Below are 27572 nucleotides of genomic sequence, written 5' to 3'. Positions count from 1 at the left end.
TATTTTCTGCTCTCTGTTTTAAAAGAAATCCAATAAAATCAAATGTTGGCATAAATTTAGGCCAGAATGTATTCTGCTACATGGCTTTGGTAAAAAAAAAAAAAAAATCAAGTGTATGATAATAAGTTTGTGTGAAAGTTATAGAGCCTACAAGCTAGGCTACGTATTATTGAAAATTGATCAATCCTGATGTACTGACTCTTAAAATGTCAGGGCAGTACAAATACCCCCTAAATAACCCCCTTTTGTAAAGATAATAGTCCAAGGTATTTAGAGGCATAGTGAGTTCTTTGAAGTTGCAATTTTTTGCCCACAATAAAGAATTTGTTTTTTGTTTTTTCCCCCCACAGAATTGTCCTATTAGCAAGTTATTTCTTTCACATGGCATTGATAAAGTTGCAATTACACCCCAAAATATTTTATGCTACTCCTCCTGAGTATGGCGATACCACATGTTGTGAGACTTTTCCACAGCCTTGCCACATACAGAGGTCCAACATCCAAGTAGCACCGTCAGGCGTTATAAAGGCATAAATTACACATTTCATTTCCTGAGTACCTATCACATTTTATGAAGGCCCTGGATCAGCACCAGGACAAAAGAATTACCCACAAAATGACCCCATTTTGGAATGAAAACAACCCAATGTATAGTCTACGAGGTATAATGAGTCTTTTAAACATTTTTTTTTTCTACATGTTTTTGGAAAATGTGAAAAGAAACCGAAAACTTCTTTTTGTAAAAAAAAAAAAAAAAGTTGTCAATTTAGAAGATATTTCTAACGCATAGTGTGTACATAGCAAAAATTACACCCCAAAATACATTCTGCTGCTACTCCTGAGTATGGCGATATCGCTTGTGAGACTTTTCCATAGCCTGACCGCATACAGAGGCCCAACATCCAAGTAGCACCGTCAGGCGTTCTAAACGCATAAATTACAAATTTCATTTCCTGAGTACCTATCACATTTTTGAAGGCCCTGGATAATTATTTTTAGCCATGTGGACAGATGTGCGCAGATGATTCCTGGGACAGATGTGTGACAGATTTTGATCACCTGGCATGTGGCAGAGAGTTCACTGGGGCAGGCACGTGCCAGGTGTTTTCACTGTGTTGGGGACACTAGCTGGGTGATTAAAAAGCAGTAAAAGTGCTGTAAACTCACTGATCCCTGGCCAGTAGCACAGATCCGCTCTCCTCACTGACAGGCTCTCTGTAAGGAGAAGCAGAGCCGATCGCCGTTACAACGGCGGTGTTTACATTACATGATAGCTGTGATTGGACACAGCTGTCATTTGATCAGGAGGGCCAATGCTGAGCAGTGTTGCACTGTGTCTGGGGCACACAGGCACACGGGATCCCGCAGCTGCGCAGGCACGCGATCTCCCTCCCATCTGAAGAATGTTCAGGAACGTCCACTCAGGAGGAAGCGCCCACCCGGCAGTATATGTGCAGTGACCGGGTGGGATGAGGATAAACAAGCTTCAACATGCTTTTTCTTCAGCGTTGCAGTCTTGGGTGGTGCATTCAGGCCATGGCAGTTGAGTCCATTACTTGTTTTCTTTGAAACAGTTATACTTGCTAATTTCAGGCCTTTCTGAAGCTCTCCACTAGTGGTCCTTGGCTCTTGAACAACTCTTCTGATCATTCTTTTCACTCCTCTGTCAGAAATCTTGAAAGGGGCACCTGGTTGTGGCCAGTTTTATGGTGAAACGATGATCTTTATACTTCCGGTTAACGGCCCCAACGTGCTCACTGGAACATTCAGAAGTTTAGAAATCTTCTGTATGTTTGGGTAAGAAAGCCACATAAGATTAGTCACAGGCAGGACTATTTGTGCAATAGGCTATCAGTTGAAAGCTGTAGACCCACTGATATTTGATTTCCCTTTGTTTCAACAAAATAGCCACTGTCAGGCGTTCAGGTGTCTCGAATAGCAAACGTGAGCCAAGAATTTGGACTGGAATGGGGGAGTTTGACAGATGGTGACACCTGTCAACTCAACATTAAGTTTACTGTGACGTAAAGCATCATGGCCATGGCATGTGAACAGCCCTCTTTGGTTGTATGGTAAGCTTTAGGTGTGTGGCTGCCCATGTGAAAGACCTAAAGGAGTTGAGAGTGCTCACTCAATAAATTGCATGAATAGTCCCTTCAGTTATCCTATTACATGTAGATGAAATAACTGTATGGGAATAGGAAAATAGGAATGTTCAGCCAATTGTATAATTTAATTAAATCTTAATATAATTGTGTGAATGTTCTCAACTCCTTTATTAAATCAGCCTTTTAAAGAGGTTGTAAACTCAAATTTTTTGTTTTTTTTTCTTTTTCACCCTGAAAGAGAAAAGCATAATGGGCTAGTATGCATCACATACTAGCCCATTATGCAATACTTACCTTAGAATGGCCCCCCGCCGTGCCGACCGCTCACCTCTATGACGGGCGACATGTTCAGTCGCCCGTCTTCCGGGATCGCGGCATCCGGCCATCTGATTGGCCGGAGCCGCGGTGACGTCACTCCCGCGCACGGGACTCTGAAGGAACGGCACCAGCGGCCGTTCCTTCAGAGCGCATGCGCCAGTGACGTCACTGGCTGCATGTAAGGTAAATATCTCCTAAACTGTACATGTTTAGGAGATATTTACAGTACCTATAGGTAAGCCTTATCATAGGCTTACCTATAGGTAAAAGTGTCTGAGGAGGGTTTACTTCCTCTTTAATGTGTCGTCCTTATATTTACTTTTTATGTTTTCCTATGAATGTTTTATTTTCTAATTCTTTTTCTGTTTTTTCCTTTTAGACTAGCAAAAACCAAATCAAAGTAGACCTAGTAGATGAGAATTTCTCTGAACTGAGAGGTGAAATTGCTGGCCCTCCCGATACTCCATATGAAGGTAAGAACTATCCATTAGATGAAACCTTTATAATGTTTAGAATATTAGGGATCAAATTATTTTTCATCTGTTTTCATAAAGTTCTTTTCTTCAGAGAAAAGGGAGTAATATGACAATGTTTAAAGCTAAACTCCAGCTTTTGCTACACTTTACAAGCTGGTCCAAATGAATTATGTGCCTCACTAACATGTGAGGCCGCTGGATGTTCTGTATAAACTGTATGTAGCTGAAGCTACATACGGTATACCGTACTGTGTTCTGGGGTTTGAGCAGAGACCTTCCTGTCTCATACCCGAAACACATTAGAGTTTATCTGATCGGTGGTCAGCCATTTAGAGAAAGCAATGTATTCTAGCAATGAGTACAAAGCTTGGTCTGATTGGCCGAGTCAGGGAGGCGGGCTGATGTCACAACCTTTGACTTGGCCAATCAGAGGAAGCTTTTGTATTCATTGCTAGAATACAATGCTTTCTCATGATTGGCTGAACACCGATCAGATAGACTCTAACCTCTTGCTGAGGGGCCTATAGTATAAGTACATCATTTGTTTGACATTAAATATGGGGCCATAGTAAAACCTTTTCTTTTTCTTCTTCCATTTGCGTAAAAAAAAAAATACATTTTTTTTTTTTTTTTTTGGGGTCGTTTTGACCCATGATTTCTCAATAAAGAGGACCTGTCATCCCTATTTATATTACAAAGGATGTTTTACATCCCTTGTGTGCACAATTTTAAAGCATGACATGTTGGGTATCTGTATCAAACAAAATTTATAATGAAGGTATAGTGGACAGCCACTGAAATACCTAGTGAATATTTAAAATGAACAGACACACCAAGAGCAGTTTTTATGAAAAGCATAAAACAAAACTTTACTGGACATCAAAATACATAAAGCTTCTTACACATAAGTTACCATAAACATTACACACAATACCACGACTTAAACGTACAGTCCTATTCCCAATATCCCAAAATATTAAATAATACTTAACTCTGGTAGTTGAATGTCAACAGCTTACACTGGATAGCTGGAGGAACAGGACAATAAGAATTCCTGGCCGCACCCTTAATGAGGGTGATACTATCTGTTTCCTTAGCCCTGGGTACAAATAACCCAGAAGCCGCACTCTTAGACCCGAGAAACAAGCACCATCCCAATCTAGAGAGTAATCTAACAACGAGGGTTGTATTGTGTGTATCCAGCCTTAGACATAGAATCTCTTACAGGCTACTACTGCTACTAAGCAAGCTACACATTCCTAAGGGATTAAAAAAAGCCATAGCTTTGGTGTGTAAGGCTACATTTACACTGGTACAAAGCCAAAATCGTGCGATTTGCAGTTCAACTTGGATACGCCTTTTTATGCAGTTTTTTCTGATATTGCAGTCTCTGACTAGAGGACGTGTCAGGCTGGTGCAGGCACCTTTATTGTTAGAGTCGCTGCACCCTTAAGTCACACAGGACCAGGGAAGGTCGCATGACAAGTCGCACCAGTAGAACAAAACTTAAAGAGGAAGTAAACCCTCCTCTGCAAGTTGTACCTATAGGTAAGCCTATAAGGCTTACCTATAGGTACTGTAAATATCTCCTAAACATGTACCGTTTAGGAGATTTTTACCTTACATGCAGCCAGTGACGTCACTGGCGCATGCGCTCTGAAGGAATGGCCGCTCGTGCAATGCATACTAGCTCATTATGTGTTTCTCTTTCAGGTTGTAAAAAAAAAAAAAAAATCGTAAATTAGTTTACAACCTCTTTAAGGGGTGGGACCGCTAGTGTTTGGGCTACTTACTACCCATCCCGGGACGAACTAGATGCATTACTGTCTGCAGCTCTAGTTGATGAATTTTTAAGTACAAAAATCTCTATACAACAGCTACATATATATATTAACCTGTATTTAGGTCCAGTTCACACTTATGCGATGCGGGAAGGCTGTGAATCCGCAGCCTGTTCCCGCATCGCACACGCACCCCCGGCAGTTCACACTGCCATATGCGTTACGCTGGGGGTGTCAATGTAATCTTAACGACACCCCCAGTTTGATCGTATATCGCAGTGCGATTGTGCAGTTCGCACAGGATCGGATCGCACAAGTGTGAACCGCTGTGCGATCCGATCCTGATGCGGCTTCCAAAAAGGGTCCCTGTGCGTGTTTGCTGCGGTGCGAATTTAGCCATACAAAGTGTATGGCTAAACTCGCACCGCACAGCCGATCGCATGTAATGAAGGAGCAGTGCGCTCCGACATTACATGCGAACCCGGCACTCGCACAAGTGTGAACCGGGCTTAATGTTTTTTTGTCCAGTCCTTCAGGGGTCTGATTGCCTTCAAATAAAAGATTATGTCCAGCCCTTCCTAGGAAGAGACTGAGATAATTGATCTCCAGACCTGTGCTCGTTAAGATCTCACATGCTGGAAAACTTGGATTCCCACCTGGGTGGTAAGGTAACAGCTGTTACTAAGGTGATGTATACACACACCTTAAGCCCCGTACACACGTACCGATTGTTGGCCGTGAATTTTCGGCAGCTGCCCGATCGGCCGATTATCGGCTTGTTAGTATGATGATTCCGACAACCGACTGACTGACTTTTCGGCCGAACAAAATCTGGTGTGCATGCTATAAAATTTTTGTTGGCCGTCACCAGAACGGCCGATTGTTCGTCAGTCAGTACAGATTTCGGCCGACAAAAGTCAGATGATCAAGACTGGGCATGCTCAGAGAAGAAAAAACACGAAAAGTAGACCAGAACATGACATCACTTCTGCAGTTGGTTGTTGTTGGCCGACCAAATTCGTGTGCAGTCTAGAGCACATTTCAACCAACACAACAACACTGGACAAAAGACGACCGATCGGTCGGTCGGCCGACAATCGGTACGTGTGTACAAGGCATTAGACTTCCATTATTTGGAACTACCCGGGTTCTACTCTGGGGGAATAAGATTTAATATCTAGAGTCCTCTGCTGGTTATTTTTAGTGGAAATCACCAAGACTCTGACTTTTTGCCTGGGTTGGCGGCGTCTTCCAAATGCATAATGCGGAAGCTCATTGGTGTCTTTGGAGCGTTTTGTGGTCGACTATCAAAAACACGCAACTTGGTTGTCTGTCTTTTTGTCTGTCTAGTTCGGCTATATGGTTCCTTTTGTTACTAAAAATGCTCCACATGGAAAATTGGGGGTGTCTGCGGTTAACCTATTACACCTTTTTTCTTCAGCATATTAGAAATGCACTACATTGTTGGTAGCAACATTTCTGTTGGTTACTTGCTGGTAACCTGACTGCCAAGTCAGACATGCACAAGGGCCCCAGAGTCAGTTCTATTATAACTACACTGGTGCTAACCAAAGGAGCAACTTTAAAGTGATTGTTAGTAACCTCGGCTACACAGCTGTACCAGGTTACTATTCAGAAATACGCAACCTTATGTTTGCTAGTGGCATTTCTAAGTATCATTTCGGACAGGTCTACAACTTTTTTTTTTTTCAAAGTACACAAACTCTGAAATTTTATTGGTAACATTTTAGTTACATGGCTATACCATGTGACCATTCAGAAATGCATGGCATAACTGCACAGCATTAATAGATAGCTAAGTGACTTCTCCGTTAGGACTACCCAGTTACTTATCAAATAACACAAAATTGTAAATTTTGTTGTAACTTTTGTTGCCTGCCTAGTACATGCCTATGCCATGTTACCATGCAAAACGCGCACCATCAAATATGTATAGTCAAGCTGTACCTTGTTGCTAATTGGATATATGCAACATTGTTGTTAGCAGTGCTTTGGCGCCACATGGCTATACCTGGTGGCCAAGTATAAACGCACAACATGGACATGGCTAGTGTCTTTGGTACCCTGTTGACTATCAAAAATCCACTACATGGAAATATAGTGGGTTTCTGACATATAACTATACCTTGTTGTTCATCAGAAACGAGAAAACTTAAAAGTTCGTATCTTTTCTGGTATGTTTGTTATATGAAGGTACCTGGTCAGGTATCAGCAATACACAACATGGGAGTTTGCGTCCCTTCTGTCCTTATATGGACTTATTGCTGATCGTGCTACATTTTTTAGAGTAGCACAGCAGGCATGTGCTTGTGTCTCTCCGTTTTTAGGTTTTTACATTTTGGCTGCGCTTGTGTATACTCAATAAGACAGACGCTCGGGTCTTCCTATTTTATAACCCGTGTTTATTACACTTCTAAAAAATACACAACTAAAAAGTTAATGTGTCTTGCCGGGTCTAGTTTATCTAGTGGCACCTCAGCAATACACATATATGTTTACATCTTTTTTTCTGGGGTGGTGCGTTAGTAACGCACAATCAGTAGTCTTCTATATGGGTGATATTATTTGTACATATATCACCTTTGTTACAGACCTTATATCCCCAGGGAAATGGAAGGACCAGAAGCTCTGGCTGCAGAAGCATCAGATGCCACAAGGCACAGTCCCGTTTATTAGGTCATACCAGAGGTCTTCCTCTGCTTAAAAACCTGGGAAGGTCATAGGACCCTAGAAGAGGGATAAAATATCCTTCTCTGCCATTTAGGAACCTTGTGCATAGGAGCATGGTAGTCTAAAGAGACGGTATCGGAACCTGTCTGACCCGTATACCTTACACTGTAGTTTTACATTTTGGGATGTATCCCTCCTGGGTAACCTACGGTATGGAAAGGGCTCAGCTCCTTTCCGCTTAATTGCGGACAGATCTATAAGGAGTTAGTTTATAGGGCCAGACACCAGGGAGAATACCTGATCTCTACAATAGGGCCAAAATATTAATTACCTAGCTCCTGTCTGCTTTTTGTGGACAGATCTATAAGGTTGAACCTATAGAAGAGGTTCCTTTTTGAGTTTTGGTCCTCAAAACTAGCTTTCCTGTAAGTGTAGGGGAGTCGCAAGATCTTTCTAGAAAAATATTTTTTATGTTTATCTTCCCAGATAGGGTTATTTGCAGGCCAGATCCCTTAGATCTGCTTAAGGTAACCTCTTCCTTAACAGGAAGCAAGAAATAATTTTACCATCCTTGAGTGGTAACTGTAAGAATGTAAAATAAATGATATTTCACTGATTAGATGTGAGGAGCCGCCTCCTCAATTAATTACAGAGGACCAGGGAATTTGGGAGATCTAATCATCCGCTGATCCTCTACCGTGGACCAATAGGACTGCGGGCCTAAAAGCCTTCAGTCCCTAGGTGGTTTGGATAAGCCAGTAACATGTCTTATGAAGTTTCAGGTGCTTCGGCATCAGAAAGCTAAAAGCACACTCGACAAGAAGCCCTGGAAACATCCTGGGCCGAAAAACCTGGAGCATCTGGAGAACAGATCCGCAATACGGCCACCTGGTCCAGACATAGCACGGTCCTGAAACATGACCGTGTAGAAGTACTGTCTCAACAAGACCTAGCCTTTGGCCGGAAGGTCTTACAGGCAGTGGTCCCACCCTAAAGTAGGCCTATGGGTGGGTAATCTATTATCCTCTCATGTTGGGCCGTCCTGCTAGGCGAGGAGAGAAAACTTACCATTAGTTAACCGGTAACGGTCTTTCTGACGAGCCTTCCAGGACAGCCAGCCTATTCCCGCCCTGTTAAAAGGGTGTGGTAACTATGTATATAACATAGGTGGTAAGTACCTAATAGAATTATGAGAACACTTCCCTTGGAAATGGTTGTGGAAGATACTGTTTTACAACTGAGGGGCAAGGGAAGGGTGGGGCCTTTTAACAATTGTTAATTGATTGTGTTTCCTGTGGGGAGGAGCCTATCATCTCTCATGTTGGGCCGTCCTGGAAGGCTCGTCAGAAAGACCGTTACCGGTTAACTACTCTGTATACCAGAGACCACCCACAGGATGTAATCCTTCCTCTTGACCACTCGCAGGTCATTTTGTGAGTGAGGTCATCAACACACCCCCCCCAACCCCCCCCCCCCCCAACAACCATATGCGGCAGCCATCTTTAAATACACAACATCAAAAGTAGGGATGCACCGAAATTTCAGCCACCGACATTATCGGCCGAAAATTAGCCTATCCCATTTCGGGCCGATAATGGGTTAACATTGCCGAAATTAATATGGCCGCCGTGAGGAAGGAGGAGGGCGCAGCGCAGGGCAGGTTTTAAAAGTCCCGCCTCTGGCCCGGCCGCCCGCCACTCAATGACGTCCCTACTACTACGATGTGTGTGTGAATGAAGGGACATACCAGGCGGGAGGGCGGGGCGAGCGGCCGCTAATAGATATAACTATGTGATCCTTCCCTGTCAGCGGGACTGTGTGTGAATGAGAACTGACCTGACACCGGGCGGGGGGAGCGGCCGCTAATAGCTGTAACTATGTGAGCCTTCACTTCCTTGTCAGGCATGTATCTCCGCTGACAGAAGTGAAAGGCTCACATAGTTATAGTTATTAGCGGCCGCTCCCCCAGCCCGTTGTCAGGTCAGTTCTCATTCACACACAGTCCCGCTGACAGGGATGGATCACATAGTTATATCTATTAGTGGCCGCTCGCCCCGCCCTCCCGCCTGGTATGTCACTTCATTCATACACAGTTCGTAGTAGTGACATCACCGGGAGGCGGGCCGCCGGCCAGAGGCGCTTCTTTTGAATGAAGGACACCCGTGGAGGGACGCTGAGCCAGAGGGGGGGGGAGAGGGTGTACTGCCGAGGGGGACGCTGAGGCGGGGGGGGGGGGAGAGCTGAGGCAGCTTACCAATGGTATTTGTATTATGAAGCATGAGGGGTTAATGTATTGTCACTGCTGCATTAGTGACCGACCAGTGGCAGTTAATTAACCCCTTTGTGCTGCATTAGTGCAACCAGTATCAGTGTTAATTAACACTGGTTGCACTGATACTGGTTGCACTAATGCAGCACAAAGGGGTTAATTAACTGCCACTGGTCAGTCACTAATAGATGAGTGACAATACATTAACCCCCTCATGCTGCATAATACAAATACCATTGGTAATTAAATTAACCTCTTGCCAACCCATCACAGTACATATACTGTGACAGGGTGGCAGCGACAGGTGTACGTCGCTGCCTGTTTTTGGTGTATGCCCCTGGTTCTATCTATTTTACATTTTTTTGGGGGAAAAAGTCATTTTCAATTTCGGTTTTGGTTTTCGGCCAAGGGCATCCTGCATTTTCGGTTTCGGCCCAAAATTTTCATTTCAGTGCATCCCTAATCAAAAGCTCACTAAATCACCTGTGCATGAGAGAGATTACACATGTATGGGAATATTTGTCATGAATCAGTTAAAAATATCCACAACTGATACAGTATCCAATTACTCAGCGTAACATTATCTTTTATATTTTACAAACAAATTTGGTTATCTTTGCATTGAAATTCATTAAAGCGGAGTTCCACCCAATTGTGGAACTTCCGCTCATTTGCTTCCTCCCCCCTCCGGTGCCACATTTGGCACCTTTCAGGGGGGAGGGGGGAATGGGTACCTGTTTTTGAGAGGTACCCTTCCCCACTTCCTGGAAACAGCGCTGTGCGAAGTTTGACCCCCTCCTCCTTCCCCCTCTGCCGCAGAGCCAATCCGAACGCGCAGTGCGCTTCGCGCATGCGCAGTAGGGACCCGCTAGTGAAGCCACGTATGTGTAGCTGCTGACTTTTAATTTTTGGAGGGGGGTGGGGGGTTGAACTCTGCTTTAAAGTGTATTTTTTCCCAAAAAATTGCATCCAATAAATTATTGCAATGATCGCCATTTTATTCTCTAGGGCTGGGATTCCCAAACTACGGCCCTGCAGCTGTTGCAGAACTACACATCCCATGAGACATTGTAAAACTCTGACATTCGTATACATGACTAGGCATGATGGGAATTGTAGTTCCTGAACAACTGGAAGGCCGTAGTTTTGGAATCCCTGCTCTTGGGTCTTTGCTAAAAAAAAAATATATATATATATGGTTTGGGGGTTCTAAGTAATTTGCTAGCTAAAAATATGAATTTAAAACAAAAAGTTCCAGAAAAGGCCTGGTCAACAAGTGGCTAATGTATTCTGGGTATGAGACAGGAAGGTCTCTGCTAGAATCCGGAACGCAGTGCTGTATGTAGCCTTCGCTACATAGAGCTCATCCAGCGGCCTCATATGTTAGTGAGGGAAATAGTTTGTTTTGGCCAGCTTGGACCAAACAAGCTATGCAAAGTGTAGCAAAAGCTGGAGTTCTTCTTTCTAATGTGATTTTAAAAATGCTTTCTCTTAACTCATGAAATATACTTGTTTTTATTTCTAATTAATTTATTACATGGACTTGGTTTCCTCATGTGAATTATTTGTTGCTAGTTAGTGGTTAAATTAGGGACAGTTCGCTCAGTCTTTGCCATTTTGTATAGAGAATCTATCTGGATAATTGTATCATTCATTATGTTATTATTTAGCCAATCCCTTGTGGACAGCAGTGATGTCATTCTTTTGTTTCTTCAAAATTCCACTCTTATTGGTATAGTTGGAAAGCAGAGTGGTATATTCTGCTGCAGTATAATCTTTATTATTGTCAATAATAATTTTTGGCTAATAATTTTTCACAAATAAAGATAACAAAGGAGGAGCTGTATAAAGTCAAAACTGTTTTAAGGTGCTATCACTACAATAGTAAGAGCATGTTCCAAATATGTTTAATTCAGAAAAATAAATGGGTTTGTCATACTATATACCAGTGATGGCGAACCTTTTTGAGCCCGAGTGCCCAAACTGCGACACAAAACCAACTTGTATTTTTCTAAGTGCCCACATCCATCGCCATGCAGCACATCGCCATGCAGCACATCGCCATGCAGCACATCGCCATGCAGCACATCGCACAACTCCATCACACTGTAAATTTCTAGCACATAATATGTATTGCCCTTCAGCTCACAACTCTGTCGTCCGGCCACATCACGTTAGTGAGCTACACATTACATGTACTTTGTAACTCATAGCACACCTCCTCACCATGCATCCCACCTTCCATACAGCTCATGGCCCACTTTCCTCTTCATCACACATTTGGTCCCCCCCTCTCCCCCCCTTTGCTGTGGTACAGCAGTGGTGCAGTGACACTCATGTAGCCCATCATGCTCCCTCTGCCCACACACCCATAGCAAACGCCCATAGCACAGAACACGGTCACATGGCGCAGCTCCGAACTCATCTCTGGGCTTTCTCCCCAGTGGATTGAAGCAGTTGCATTCGGCAACCTCCGAGCAAGCAAACGCCCACTTCTCCTCCCACGCCCTCTAGTCGATTGGCTGTTCATTCCCTAAACAAGGAAGGTGATTGGCCGCCCAGTCGATTGGCTGTTCATCCAACGGCTGGGGCAGGTGATTGGCCACCCTTCCTGCCGGTCTGATTTGGTCTCAAAGCGTTTTTTTCAAAGAGTTATGCTCTGGGTCAAAGTGCTGTGAGTGATCTGGAGGAGGAAGGGCAGTGCCGGGACAGTGCATGGACACTGGGCGATATTTCCTCTCAGTGAAGTGTGTGGAGCTTTTGTTTGCCCGGCGCTGCTCAGAAAACTATAGCTGGTGTGCCCAGGGAGAGAGCTCTGCGTGCCAGCAGTGGCACGCGTGCCATAGGTTCGCCATCACTGCTATATACGTTCACTACACTATATCCAATATGTTGTCAGTTTCTTGTGCCCCCACTGGAGTCTCCTCATTGTGGAGGAATGAAGTATACACATGCATGCAGCAGCATACATCATATTCAACACACACCAATCACACAGCTGTGCTACCATTTCTATGAATTTACCCCCACGTAACTTCCATATTACTGTTACTTTGCAGTTTCACCTCACTGTATAAAACTTTTTAATGAGCAATTTCTAGGCAACCTCCCTTAAACCCTCATCATTAAAGGAAAAGTACAGCTAAAGCTTGTTTGGCTGTACCTCTGTGGATCAGTTTGTTCTGCACTCCTGTGACCCGTTTTCAGAAGACAGGCTGAAGCCTGTGGCCTGCTGACGTCCGAGTCGGCCCTGGCTGGGGAAAGCAAGAAAGATTGCGACCATATGGTCAGGATACACACAGGGGCCTGGACCAGCACCTGGCTTAGCCTCCACAGCCCAGCACTCTAGTGAGTGCCCGGAGGGGGTGGGGGCAGTGCAGGGAGCAGTGACTGACAGTCACCAGCTCTCTACTCAGAGTGACAGGGAGAAGTGAGCAATTGCCAGTGTTTGACCGCTCACTTCTCACCCTTAGAGCCTGTGTCCACATTTGGAAGATTTTATCTCACGGTCTTCTTGGCAAGATAGGAAATGTGCAAATCTCCCTTAAAAGGATGCAGATAACAAAAACTTGGCAACCAACACCCCACTATATTTAAAAAAATTAACTGCAGAATCCGGAGCCTAAATTTAGGACAACCCATATGTAGTATAATATCTTCACTTGTGGAAATAAAAGGTATGCTTACAACCTTCATTCCCTTGTCACTCTACTTAAGAAGGTTTACTTTTTTTTTTTTTTTTACCGGCTGATGCCTTCTTCTCCTGACCCACCACAGTGACTTCTGTCCTCAGGTACACCTTGTTTCGATCCTAGATTAGCGTCAATGGCAATGTGTAGAAATGCATTCACTTTTATTATCCAATCAGTAAATAAAAGGGACAGTGAGAGAGGAGCAGCCTTTAAGCCCCTTTTGCCATTAGCCTATAAGTAACTCCTATTGGAACTGGATGTTTAAAGCATCCACATACAGCAGGCTTTATTAGAATGATTTCATTTTTTTTTTAATATGATTATTGCTTTAAAACAGTTGGTTAATGCAGGCTGTGTTCACAGATGACAATACAGGAATTTCCACAAAATCAGCCTTTGGCAAAAACCATCTATAACTTTACATATTCTGGTAATAGTGAATGCATTTGGAGAGTTGTCCGCTTGCTCCGTAGTAGAGATACCCTAGTGATTATACCTTAGAGAAGAAATCTGTGCTTGTTTCAGAGATTTACCGGGATTGTTTGGGGGCTTTTATAAAGCAGAGACACTTTCTGCAGGCAAATATTCCAGGTCCATTTGTTTTTAAAAGGCAGTGATTAATCTTCCACTAGAGAATGTTTAAAAGTCACATTCTCTGCTTTCTAAGTTAACGTTTAGCAGTAAACACACTTGGCCAATTCAGACTGAAATTATGAGAAATATCCCAGATACCAAATTGTGAGTTGTTGCAGAAAATATCATGCAATTCCTGAGTTTCTTGGTAATTGTGCGCTTGGCCTCACACCTTCTCACCTCCTGTAACTTCCTCTTGGTCCATGAGGCTGCCTTTCATGTGATAGTATTATTCAAAAGGGGCTAACTCACACCCAGCTCTTACATGGAAAGTTTGCGATAATTTAAACTGGATCTATTGATCACTTTGCCTTGCAATTTTCCTTGAAGGTAACGCATTTATTATGCATTTTTCCATGCTGTGCTTGCATTGCCAGAGGTTGTAACTGGCTTACTTTAAAATTAATTGGCAGCTTTAACCACTTAAGCCCTGGAAGATTTTACCCCCTTCCTGACCAGGGGGTATTTTGCGATTCGGCACTGCGTGACTAACGGACAATTGCACGGTCGTGCGACGCTGTACCTAAACGAATGACGTCCTTTTTTTTTCCCCACAAACAGAGCTTTCTTTTGGTGGTATTTGATCACCTGTGCGATTTTTTTTTTTTTTTTTTTTTTTTTTATCATGCGCTATAAACAAAAAAAGAGCGTAAATTTTGCAAAAATTACAATATTTTGCACAGTTTTTTTTATAAGAAATTCCCCCCCCCCCCCCAAAAAAAATGTAAAAATCAAAATTTTTTTAACATTTTAGGCCAATTTGTTTTATGCTACATATGTTTGGTAAAAAAAAATCGCAAAAAGCGTATTTTGATTGGTTTGTGCAAAAGTTATTGCGTTTACTAACTAAGGGAAAGATTTTTATCATTTTTGTTGTTTTTTTTTTTAACGCGTAATGGCGGCAATCTGCGATTTTTTTTTTTTTTTTTTTTTTTTTTTTTTTTTTACACTTTTGGGGTTACCAGTGACATTACTACAGTAATCAGTGCTATACATATGCACTGTTACTGTAAAATGACACTGGTAGTGAAGGGGTTAACTTTATTTGAGAGGGAGGTAGGGATGCACCGAATATTCGGTGGCCGAACATTATTCGGCCGAAAATAGAGAAAATGGCACTTTCGGTGTTCGGCCGAATAAGTCAAAAGGCCGAATAATTTTGTGCCGAACAATAGGGCTGAACGATAGTCGATATGATATCGACTATCGTTCTGTGGCCGTAGGCGATATTCATATCGCCAAGGTCACGATATTTACAGGGGGAAGAGACTCGGAGGAGGACAGGAGGACTCACAGACTTCCGTGTTAGGCAGGGGAAGCCGGGACACTTCAGCGGTGAGCATACATACATTACTCACTCGTGCACTGCAGCCCGCCCCACACATTCAGTGAGTCTTACTCTCCTCCCTAGTTTTTTCAATGGCACATTCAGGAAGCCAATCACGCCGGGATTAGCTGCACAGCGAACCAATCACGCGTGCCTGCACACCTGATTGGTTCCGCTGTGCCGCTACTCACAGCGTGATTGGCTTCCTGAATGTGCTATTGAAAAAACTAGGGAGGAGAGTAAGACTCACTGAATGTGTGGGGCGGGCTGCAGTGCACGAGTGAGTAATGTATGTATGCGGCTGTGCTCCTTTCCAGGCTCCTACTAGTCCACCTCCAGCCTCCTACTACCACCACTATGACTGACTCTGTCACTGTATAATCTGATCGAGTACACACTGACACTGACTGTCACTGAGTAATTGATGTTACCACATTAACCCTGACCTGCCCTGTATCTGCAATTAAAATTTACAAGGCTGCCTGCATGCTTCCTGATTTCCATTCCCAGCATCCTTCCCAATCCCTACAGTGTCACTAACATTAACCCTATGGTACAAGGCTGCAGTGTGCACTGAATCCCATTCCCTACAGTAACATTTAGGGAGAGAGAGAGACATGAGAGGACAAGAGAGAGAGAGAGAGAGACATGAGAGGACAAGAGAGAGAGAGTGAGAGGACAAGAGAGAGAGAGAGAGACACGAGAGGACAAGAGAGAGGACAAAAAATTGGCAAAATAAATGGAAAAAATGCGAAACACCGCGTTCGGTATTCGGCCTTCGGCCAAACATTTCATTATTATTCGGCTTCGGCCAAGAATTTCATTTCGGTGCATCCCTAGAGGGAGGGGTGATGTGTGTCCCTAGGGGCGTGATTCTTACTGTGATTGGCTGTGGCTTGAAGTGTAGGAACAGTGATCAACGGTCCTACATAGTAGAACCGTATGATCATTGTTCTCACACAGGGGAGAATGACAGGCGGCTTGTTTACATCAGCCGCCTGCCTTTCTCCCGCTGTCACGGACGATCGCGAGTGCCCGGCGGAAATCGGGTCTGCCGGGCACACATGCGGGGGGGGGTCCGTGACCGAGCGGGAGCGTGCCTCCGGCGGTGCGCGCTCGCTCCCCAGAGCCTCACAGGCTGGTGACGTACCCATACGTCACTTTCATTTTAGCAAACGGCTGCAATATAACAAAGAGTGAAAAATTTAAGGGGGTCTGAATACTTTTCGTACCCACTGTATACTCAGTAAAAAAAAAAAACCTGCAGGACAAAGGCATAATAAGCTAGTTTGCATCGCATACTAGCTCATTCTGAAATACTTACCTTAAAATGAAGCCCTGACACTTGCCTGGACAACGCTAAGGGCACTGTCATGTTGCCTCGGCGTCTCTTCCTGGTTCGGCGGCTTCAGCGCTGTGAGTGGCCGGAACCGCGATGATGTCACAGCCGCTTATGCGCGTGGGAGGTTCACTTTCCGGCAAGGAGTTCTGAAGGTCCGCTGGACCTCCAGAGCGCATGCGCCGCTGAAGTCAGCGGCTGCATGCAGGGCGAATATCTCCTAAACCGTGCAGGTTTAGGAGATATTAATTGTACCTACAGGTAAGCCTTATTATAGGCTTACCTGTAGGTAAAAGTCAAATAGCGGAGTATACTACCGCTTTAAGACCGGAGGATTTTGCTGCTTAATGACCAGGCCACTTTTTTCAACTTGGCACTGATTGACTTTAACTGACAATTGCGCGGTCATGCGACGCTGTACCCAAGCGAAATTTACGTGCTTTTTTTCCCAGAAACAGAGCTTTCTTTTGGTGGTGATCACGTGCGCTTTTTAGTTTTTGCGATTATTAATAAAAAAAGAGCAAACCTTTTGCGAATAATTTACATTTTCTACTTTGACAGTTAAAAAATATCCAACATATTAAATTTTTGTCATATATTTATTCCAAAAGGTATTTAGCTACATGTCTTTGACCAAATGAGCGTATATGTTTATACACTTTAAGACTGGAAGATTTTAACCCATTCCTGACCAGGCCATATTTTGCAATTCGGCACTGCGTTACTTTAACGGACAATTGCGTGGTCGTGTGATGCTGTACCCAAATTAAATTTACGTCCTCCCCCCCACAAATATAGCTTTCTTTTGGTGGTTTTTGATCACCTTTGCGATTTTTTTTTTTTTTTTTTTTTTTTTTTTTTACATTCTGATATGTAACATTCCGATATGTAACATTCCCCAAAAAAAATTTAAAAATCAATTTTTTTAACATTTTAGGCCAATTTGTTTTCTGCTACATATTTTTGGTAAACAAAAATCGCAATAAGCGTATTTTGATTGGTTTGCGCAAAAGTTATCGTGTTTACCAACTACGGGAAAGATTTGTAATTTTTACTGTTTTTTTTTTTTTTTTTTTTTTGTTTTACTAGTAATGGCGGCGATCTGCGATTTTTTTTTTTTTTTTTTTTTTTTTTTTTTTTTTTGTGGACTGTGACATTGCGGCGGACAGATCGGACCCTTAACTGACATTTTTGACACTGATCAAGGGGTTAAATGTGTGCCTCATGCTTACTGACGTGTGTGGGGGGAGGGGGTTCTGTGACCGAGATCGCAAGTTCAATTGTATTATTACCACTTTAAGACTGCTCGAAAGTGGCAGCCCTGGGTCCAGCGACGTAGACCTACCGTCCTAGTTGAAGGCTCACTCCTATTGTGTTTAGACACAGCGGGAGTTGGGCCGGAGGAGGAGAGGCGGCAATCATCGTCTCGCTTCCCCGTCGGGGAAAGAGTGAGAAAATCCGCCTGCCTGTGATCTGTCCCTGTCTGTCACAGAAAAGATTCGCCTACTTTGTTTACACAAGCAGGCGGATTTTCTCACTCTTTCCCCGACGGGGAAGCGAGACGATGATTGCCGCCTCTCCAGCCCGACTCCCGCTGTGTCTAAACACAATAGGAGTGAGCCTCCAACTAGGACGGTAGGTCTTTCGAGCAGTCTTAAAGTGGTAATAATACAATTGAAAGCATTTTGTTTTCTTTTTGATAAAATGAAAAACAAAAATGTATCCTATCAGAAATTCAGAGCTGTCCAGTGCACTTTCTGTGTTATCTCAAGGAGAGAAATTAGCCCTCCCAGTTGTGTGTTGTCAGCCCCACAAGAAGACTAGGAGCCAAGTTAATTTTGGCAGATATTTTTGTGTCATTGCAGAGTTTTAAATGTACAATAATGGGAAAATGTGTATGTATTGCAGAGAGATACTGCTTAAGTTTCAAACAATTTTTCCTTAGGGAGGGCCATACATGATTTTTTTTTCTTTTTCATCCAGCCAGCGGGTTGAACAAAAAAAGAGACGATTTCTTCCCCCCCCCCATATCCACACATTTGATGCGGATGGGGAAATCTGCCCAGTGTGATGTTGTGTCCTGTGGGTGGGGGAGCCTTCCCCACTGACAGAATACAATGATTAGTGATACCGACTATAGCTGGTGACACTGATCATTTGGGAAAAACCCGACAGGCTGGTTGTACACAAGTCAATCAACTAGTGTACAACCAGCTAGCCCATACATGGATTGAAAATTTGGCTTGTACCTGCTGAACTGGCTTTATTTCGAACCATGTATCGTCTGCTTTAGCTGGCTATAAAAAGTATTATTTTCTTTTTTTTCTTTTTTTTTTTTTTTTTTGGCCAGTGGCCCAGTGTTGTCATTTTTCTTAAGATGTGTGGTGTTTTTTTCCAACTTTTATCTGGTGAAAACTTTTCTCTGCAAATGGACACCATTTTGGCATTCCTTTCAGATGACTGCACTGAATATTCTATTTCCCAATAATATCATTCACAGCGGGCTTAGATTTGTAACCCAAGTAGTCAGTAAAATTATGAAATTTTATTTTACAGGTGGACGGTACCAGCTAGAAATCAAAATACCAGAAACATACCCTTTTAATCCCCCTAAGGTAAGAAGTACATGTGTGATATATGTGAAAGATTTTGAAGTTCCTGAAAGATCTCATTTTACCGGATTATATTTAAAATAGACCTGTCGTAGGGTGAGAATTCCAAAACTAGTACCCTATGAAGAAAACCTACTTCATAATTACCTGTTCATTGGCTGGTTTGAAGAAACTCTGGAGCCTAGCTTCTGGCACCAATCTCATTCTGCACTTCGGGGTGTGTAGATTAGCCTGCCCCGTGCTGGGCTTTATTGTTCCTCATGATGACCCTTATGTCACTATTATGTCTTTCACTGGCTAAGGGTCAAAAGAAGAAACCACAGCAACTATTCAGGGGGCTTGATGGGGCAAAACCTACCATCACTGGTAGTTCTGTTAAAGAGCTAAGCTACTTCAAACCAGCTACGGACAGGTAAGTGTGAAGGGTTTTTACTTCCCACTTTTAGCCTTTTTCTGACCTCCTCTCCAGGTCATTTTCAATGATCGATCCTTTAAATGTTCTAGTTAAATTACAAAACTCTGCTAACCCCAACTGAGGTCATAGAAATAGATAAGCAGTCAGACTTGGTACAAACAACCTTACTTCCACTTCTCTATTACAATAGTTGGGCAGAGATTGTGAATATGACTGTTCCGTGGAATAGACACCCCAGTTAGACACAGTGCTCTCAAGCTGGTTAGAAACACCCCCCTCCCCTTCTTGACAGTACAAGCCTGGGTGAGGACACTTAAATTAAGAGTGGTGGCTGTTACTCTGCTATCCCAGCACAGAATGCTGGAGGAATAGGAAGTAGCTTTTTAACTGAAAGGAGAAAGGTAGTTTAACCACTTAACGACCGCCCAACGACTATATACGTCGGCAGTTTAAACCTAAATACCTGTTATGGCAGCAGATAGCTGCCATAAACCTGGTATTTTTTTTAAACTGCGGGCGGTCGGCTTTCCGAGATGGGTGGTCCCAACGGCGGATTCGCCGCGGGATCACTCTTCCAGGGCGGCGGAAGAGGTGCCCCTCCCGCCCCTTCCCGGTACTTTTCCCCGCTTACCGGACCCGCCGGCAGCAGGGAAAAAGATCCGGTCCCGGATCCTCACAGACAGAATGTCGAGTGAGGGCAAGCTTGCCTTCGCTCAACTCTGTGGTCTTGGAGGACCGGAGCGACAGCAAACATCGTTGCCTAGCAACCGGGTTAAAGGCCCTATTTTTTTTTTTATTTATTTATTTTTTTCATTTTATTTATTTAATTTTTTTTTCATCTTTTAGTGTACTTGTGAGAATGAGGACTTTTTGACCCCAGATCTCACAAAAAAGAGGTCCTGTCACGCCTATTTCTATTACAAGGAATGTTTACATTCCTTGTAATAGGAATAAAAATGATCAAATTTTTTTTTTTTTTTTTTAAATGGTGTAAAAATAAAAAATAATAAATAAAATAAATAGTAAAAAATTAAAGAGCCCTGTCCCCGTTAACTCGCGCGCAGAAGCGAACACATACGGAAACCCCGCCCACATATTTAAATGGTGTTCAAACCGCACATGTGAGGTGTCGCCGCGATCGTTGGAGCGAGAGCAATAATTTGAGCCCTAGATCTCCTCTGTAACTCTAAGCTGGTAACTTGTAGACATTTTTAAAGTGTCGCCTATGGGATTTTTAAGTAACAAAGTTTGTCGCCATTCCGTGAGAGTGCGCAATTTTGAAGCATGACATGTTTGGTATCTATTTACTCGGCGTAACATTATCTTTCACATTATGGAAAAAAATTGGGCTAACTTTACTGGATTCTTATTTTTTAATTAAAAAAAGTGAATTTTTTCCAAAAAAATTGCATTTGGAAGACCGCTGCGCAAATACGGTGTGATAAAAAATATTGCAATAATCTCCATTTTATTCTCTAGGGTCTCTGAAAAAAAAAATATCATGTTTGGGGTTTTTAAGTAGTATTCTAGCAAAAAAAATGATTTTAACTTGTAAACACCGAGTGTGAAAAATAGGCCTGGGGTTTAAGTGGTTAAAGTATTTCCAGGGAAAAACTATTTCAAATGGGCTACAAAGCTGAACTCCTTGCTAACCGTTAAATATATAGGTGAGATGCATTGCATACTGTATGTGTTAACTTTTCTGTTTTCCAAAACATCTGTTGCAAAGTCAGTTTTCTGCCACATTGAATAAACAGATGGCTTGTTTTCGGGATCAGCATTAGCAGATTCATGGGAAGACCTAGTCAAAATGGAGGGGTAGGCAGCTATTTGACAGATGAGGTTCAATGTAGGAAAATGTAAAGTAATGCACTTAGGAGCTAAAAATATATGCATGCAAGTTATGTAGTAGGGGGAGATACTCTGGGAAATCGAGGATGGAAAAGGATCTGGGGGTCCCAGTAGATGAGACTCAGCAATATCGCGCAAAGCCAGCAGACTGTTCGCATATCAAGAGATAAAATGTGAAATCTAAAATTTTACAAAACCCTGGTTTGGTCACATCCACCTCAGGAAGAATGTCCTCAGATGAGCACTTCGCTGGATCATGGAACAGGTGAGTGGCTGTTTTATTAACCACTTGCTGACCCCTATAATGCTACGTGTGTGTGTGTGTGGATATAGATATAATTTGGCATTTCCGCCTGCAGGGGGCGCACTACTTCTGCTTTGAATATTCCGATCTTTGGGGGCCTGGCACTTGGTGCCCCCTGATACCCGCCGATTGGGCAGAGACTCAGAAGGGTGCTCTGTCTATGTAAACAAGGCAGGATTCTGTTGAAGGATGGATTCTTTGTTCCTGCAAACGGGGTGAAGGATGGATTCTGTGTTCCTGCAAAGCATGAAATAAAATCCATCTCTTCCCCTAGTAAAAACAGCACACATAGTAAACACACACTGGCTAGGCACACATTTAACCCTGTGATTGCCCTGGATGTTTAACCCCTTCCCAGCCAGTGTCAGTACATGACAGTGCATATTTTTTGCACTGATCACTGTATTATTGTCATTGGTTCCCACAAATTGTCAAGTGTCAGTGTCCGATTGTCCGCCACAGTATCGCAGTCGCGCTATAAGTAGCTGATCGCCGCCATTACTTAAATAAATAAAAATTCCAGTATATATCCCATAGTTTGTAGATGCTATAATCACATAAACTGATTATTATACTAATCCAGAATACATATTGAATACATACTGGCCTCAATTTTATGAAGAAAAAAAATCGAATTTCTTCAATTTTCTTATTGGATGTGTTTTGTGTGTGTGTGTATGTATATATGTATGTGTGTGTATATATGTATATATATATATATATATATATATATATATATATATATATATATATATATATATATACAGTACAGACCGAAACAAAAGTTTGGACACACCTTCTCATTCAAAGAGTTTTCTTTATTTTCATGACTATGAGTCACACTTCAAGAGGTAGTCACCTGAAATGGTCTTCCAACAGTCTTGAAGGAGTTCCCAGAGATACTTAGCACTTGTTGGCCCTTTTGCCTTCACTCAGTGGTCCAGCTCACTCCAAACCATCTCGATTGGGTTCAGGTCCGGTGACTGTGGAGGCCAGGTCATCTGGCGCAGCACCCATCACCCTCCTCCTTGGTCAAATAGCCCTTACACAGCCTGGAGGTGTGTTTGGGGTCATTGTCCTGTTGAAAAATAAATGATGGTCCAACTAAACGCAAACCGGATGGAATAGCATGCCGCTGCAAGATGCTGTGGTAGCCATGCTGGTTCAGTATGCCTTCAATTTTGAATAAATCCCCAAACAGTGTCACCAGCAAAGCACCCCTACACCATCACACCTCCTCCTCCATGCTTCACGGTGGGAACCAGGCATGTAGAGTCCATCTGTTCACCTTTTCTGCGTCACACAAAGACACGGTGGTTGGAACCAAAGATCTCAAATTTGGACTCATCAGACCAAAGCACAGATTTCCTCTGGTCTAATGTCCATTCCTAGTGTTTTTTAGCCCAAACAAGTCTCTTCTGCTTGTTGCCTTTCTTTAGCAGTGGTTTCCTAGCAGATATTCTACCATGAAGGCCTGATTCACACAGTCTTCTCTTAACAGTTGTTCTAGAGATGTGTCAGCTGCTAGAACTCCATGTGCCATTGACCTGGTCTCTAATCTGAGCTGCTGTTAACCTGCGATTTCTGAGGCTGGTGACTTGGATGAACTTATCCTCCGCAGCAGAGGTGACTCTTGGGGCTCTTTCACACGGTCCACCTCCGTAGGCGGATCCGTGCTGCTCAGCGGGGGCCGATCCCCGCTGAGCTGGCGGATGACAGCTCCGTCTCCGCTTGCAGTGCGGAAAGGGAGGTGTCAAGCTCCCGCTGCTCTCTATGGGGGATCGGATGAGAGCGGACCGCCTGTCCGCTCTCAACCGATCCCTGAACGGATGGAAAAATAGGGTTTCCATCCGTCCAGATTTCACGGACAGGATCGTATTCGGATGGCAGCGGGTGTCAGCGGAGGTGTCTCCGCTGACATCTGCTGCCCCATAGAGCTGCATGGAGGATCCGATCAGATCCGCCTAAAAAACTGACAGGCAGATCTGATCGCCCGTGTGAAAGAGCCCATGGTCTTCCTTTCCTGGGGCGGTCCGCATGTGAGCCAGCGCTTGATGGTTTTTGTGACTGCACTTGGGGACACTTTCAAAGTTTTCCCAATTTTTCGGACTGACTGACCTTCATTTTTTAAAGTAATGATGGCCACTCGTTTTCCTGTACTTAGCTGCTTTTTTCTTGCCTTAATACAAATTCTAACAGTCTATTCAGTAGGACTATCAGCTGTGTATCCACCTGACTTCTGCACAACACAACTGATGGTCCCAACCCCATTTATAAGGCAAGAAATTACACTTATTAAACCTGACAGGTCACACCTGTGAAGTGAAAACCATTTCAGGTGACTACCTCTTGAAGTGTGACTCAACAATTTTCATAGTCATGAAAATAAAGAAAACTCTTTGTTTATGGGAACAAAACAACATACATTTTATTTGGGTACAGCTACAGTTTTTGTAGCTGCTGACTTTTAATAAACACAAAATTGACTGGAGCTCCTCCTTAAGTTCATACATATGCAAATTGGATACGTTTGATAAGCATCCAGTTCTCATGACCTGTAAAATAACATTGCTTTCTATTGTACATGTTCACATATGTCCGGTGCAGCCGGAGTGCTGGTCCAGTGTGAATTTAAAATAAAAGTCCTGTCAGTTTTCTGAGCAGTGTGGTCCAGATTAGGCGCAAATTCAGGCCCATATGGGAACGTTCTGAATCACACATGTCATTCCGTTGTGAACAGGATAAAATCCTGACCTAATACTGATGCAAAACAGAGCTTCATTTCGCACCGTACATGTGTGAACCCAGCCTAAGTCTCAAAAAAAAAAGTGGCCACACAATGAAGTTGGATGAGAAATGGTTCATTCTTAGTCCTCTGTTCACACTATGAACTGCATTTGAATTGCACAAGAACTGCACCGTTTTCCTGCGCAATTCGAGTTGGTGCGTTTTTTTTTTTTTTTTTTTTTAATTTTGAATGCACCAATTTTGGAATTGGAACCGCATCATGTATGCACCAATTTTGGAACCGCACTGCAACTAGAAGACAAAAGTACCATGCGATCCAGTGCAGGGAAACAAATTGCGTTTGCAATGTTAAGATTTCACTGACTACCTTTGCAGATTGCAAGGAAAGTGCAATTTGAATGTGGTGTGGGAAACCACACAGATTGCTGGGTTTACCACACCGCAATAATTTGAACCTAGGTTAAATTTCATAAGGGGTTCTTAACTCTTAAGGATGTAGAACTCCCTTACACAGTTTGTGGCATCAGCAGAGAGTTTAGAAAAGTTCAAAAAAGTTTAGATTTGTTTCTTAATGAACACATGTACAGGGATATGGAAAACTATAGACACACACACACACACACACACACACACACACACACACCCGGGTTGAACTGGATGGATTGGGGTCTTTTTTTTTTTTTTTTTTTTTTTTTTTTACCTTACCAACTACATGTAGCATTACAGTTTCCTGGCCTCTCCACTCACTGGGCAGAGGTGTGGTGGTGAAACTGTTGTTCAATAAGCAGGCTTGGTATGGGGAGATGATGGCAAAAGCTGGCTATGCAGTGTTACCAGGCTTCCTGGTCCACAAGGCTGACTGAACAGAATTTTTGCCATTTAACAGGCAAAACACCTATTTCTCTTTCGTTCATTGGCGTTCATTGCCACCTTTTGAGAGTCCTTGGCTCCTCCCTTCCCAGGAAACACCACCCCATTCATACAGATTTAAGCCCCGTTAGCCGGCGCCTTTCAGGCTGTGTTTTCTGTGTGGGAGAGGCTAAGGCCTCTTCAATGGCGGCTAAGGTCTGGGTAGGTAGCCCGGCGGCTTACCCTTTCAGCTGCAAAAACGTCACCCCAGTTTCTCAGGGGGGGGTGGTACGAGCCTGTGGGGTCTGCTCTTTGCGTTTGGGGAGAGCGATGCAGTGGTGTGGCAGGTCCTCCTGCATCTTGTGGCCAGCATGGAGCTCCAGCTGGACTGGATGACGTCACTTCCAGTGGAGGCGGGCATTTCCGCTGATGCTGCGGTTTCCGGTTCTAGCTGCAGGAATAGAGGGCGGGCCGGATGAAGACTGGTGCGAGCTAAAAGCTGGGGAACAACTACAGGCACAGGCTGCAACCACTCCTGGATATGTTGGAGGCTCAGGCCTCAGGGACTGCTCCTAGTGAAGGCAGCTCCAGCCATCCTTAAGGTAAGAGAACCCTGGGGTGGTGTTCCTTCCCCCACTAGCTCCACTGTGTATCCCCCCCCCCCCTCAAGTGGTCCGGTAGGGGGGAAGGGGGGGATTGTGATAGAAGCTCTGGGAACCAGGCAATGTTCGGTCCCAAGTGCACTCCTGATGGGGGCATACTGCGCTTGTATGTGCTGGGGGCCTAGTTTACGTGCTTAGTCAGTCAGTGTGCTTTTCCTTTTGTATTACAGAGTAAGGCCTCAGACAAATCCAGATCGTCACATAGCTCCAAGAGAATATGCCTATCATGCAAAACTACCATGGGGGAATCCTGGACCAAGGCGCTTTGTAAAGAGTGTGTGGAGAGCCTAGTTAGGGAACATTCAGCAGATCTAACTGCATCTGTCAAGGAGCTTTTCAGTAGTTTAAGGAGTAGATTTCTAATCTACACATTCCTCAGCCCCAAAATCCCCCTCAGCCAGCACAGCAGGAGATTGCTCCACCCCCACCGGTGGTACCCTCTACGAGTGGGGGGGGGGGACTGAAAAACGGGGGGAAGAGTGTGAAAGTACACCTTCAGGCTCCCAGGGGGAGTCAGAAGAAGAGGTGGATGGTGTGTCTACTAAAAGTTCTAGGTACAAAATAACCCTTGAAGAGGTGGATGCTCTTTTGGGTGCTATCCACACCACCTTAGGGATCCAGGAGGAGAAGAAAACCTTATCTCTTCATGATCAAATGTACCAGGGCCTAGGCGAGCAAAAAAGGAGGGTCTTCCTGGTACATGAAGTCCTGGTGGAAGCTTTTTCTGAGGACGACGCGTCAGTTTGGAATAAATCACAGAAATTGTACATGGCCTTCTCTCTGGTCTCTAGGCAGACAGACCCAGCCTTCAAGGATTTGGGCTCTTTTTGGTTCCATGGATTCTCTCCTTAAAAAGACCTGGGATTCCTCCTTGGGGAATCTTAAACCCGCCATGGCTATGACGGTAGTTGCCCGCCATCTGGAGTACTGGCTAACCCAAATTAAAGTGCACACTGAGGCTGGCACCTCGGAGACTATTCTGCCTTCTTTCCCTACGCTTCTACGGGGCGTGACTTATATTGCGGACGCATCAGCCGACTCTGTACCCATGTCCGCCAGATCTTCAGCCCTAGCCAATTCAGCAAGGAGGGCTCTTTGGCTTAAGACTTGGCAGGGTGATAGCGGGTCCAAGGCAAAACTATGTGGGATTTCCTTTAAAGGGCACCATCTGTTCGGACCAGGCTTGAAAACTGTCCTGGTTCGGACAGTGGACAAGAAAAAAATCCTTTCCTATCAAGCATGGTCGTATTGAACCTTTCAAGAAAAAGTCTTGCCCTCAGAGAAAATTCTCTGCTCCAAGGAGGTCAGAGGGGCATAAGACATCTTTGGGCAAAGGGACTGGGGGGGGGGGTTTGCCCAATGACGAGCTGACCAGGGTGGGAGGAAGACTGGGGACCTTCGTCCCACAGTGGGAAGCGGTCACCTCCAGTCTGTTCATTCTGGGGATCCTAAGAAGGGGTTATCGAAATACATTTTTAAGCCCCCTTCCGTGCAGGA

At 43.9% G+C, this 27572-nt stretch overlaps 1 protein-coding gene across 1 annotated transcript in view; it reads left to right on the top strand.

Moving 5' to 3' along the window:
• Nucleotides 1-27572, top strand: part of UBE2K (ubiquitin conjugating enzyme E2 K) — a 64203-nt gene that overhangs the window by 20314 nt on the left and 16317 nt on the right. Inside the window, exons 2-3 of the mRNA XM_082275276.1 lie at nt 2806-2899; nt 19191-19249. Of these exons, the coding sequence (XP_082131402.1) occupies nt 2806-2899; nt 19191-19249 (153 nt within the window). The remainder of the gene's footprint in view (nt 1-2805; nt 2900-19190; nt 19250-27572) is intronic.

The sequence above is a fragment of the Pelophylax lessonae genome (genome assembly GCF_965119305.1).
Source record: "Pelophylax lessonae genome assembly, chromosome: 1".
NCBI lineage: Eukaryota > Metazoa > Chordata > Amphibia > Anura > Ranidae > Pelophylax > Pelophylax lessonae.
The sequence above is the reverse complement of the archived record's forward strand: the minus strand, read 5'-3'. Positions and strand labels throughout refer to the sequence as shown.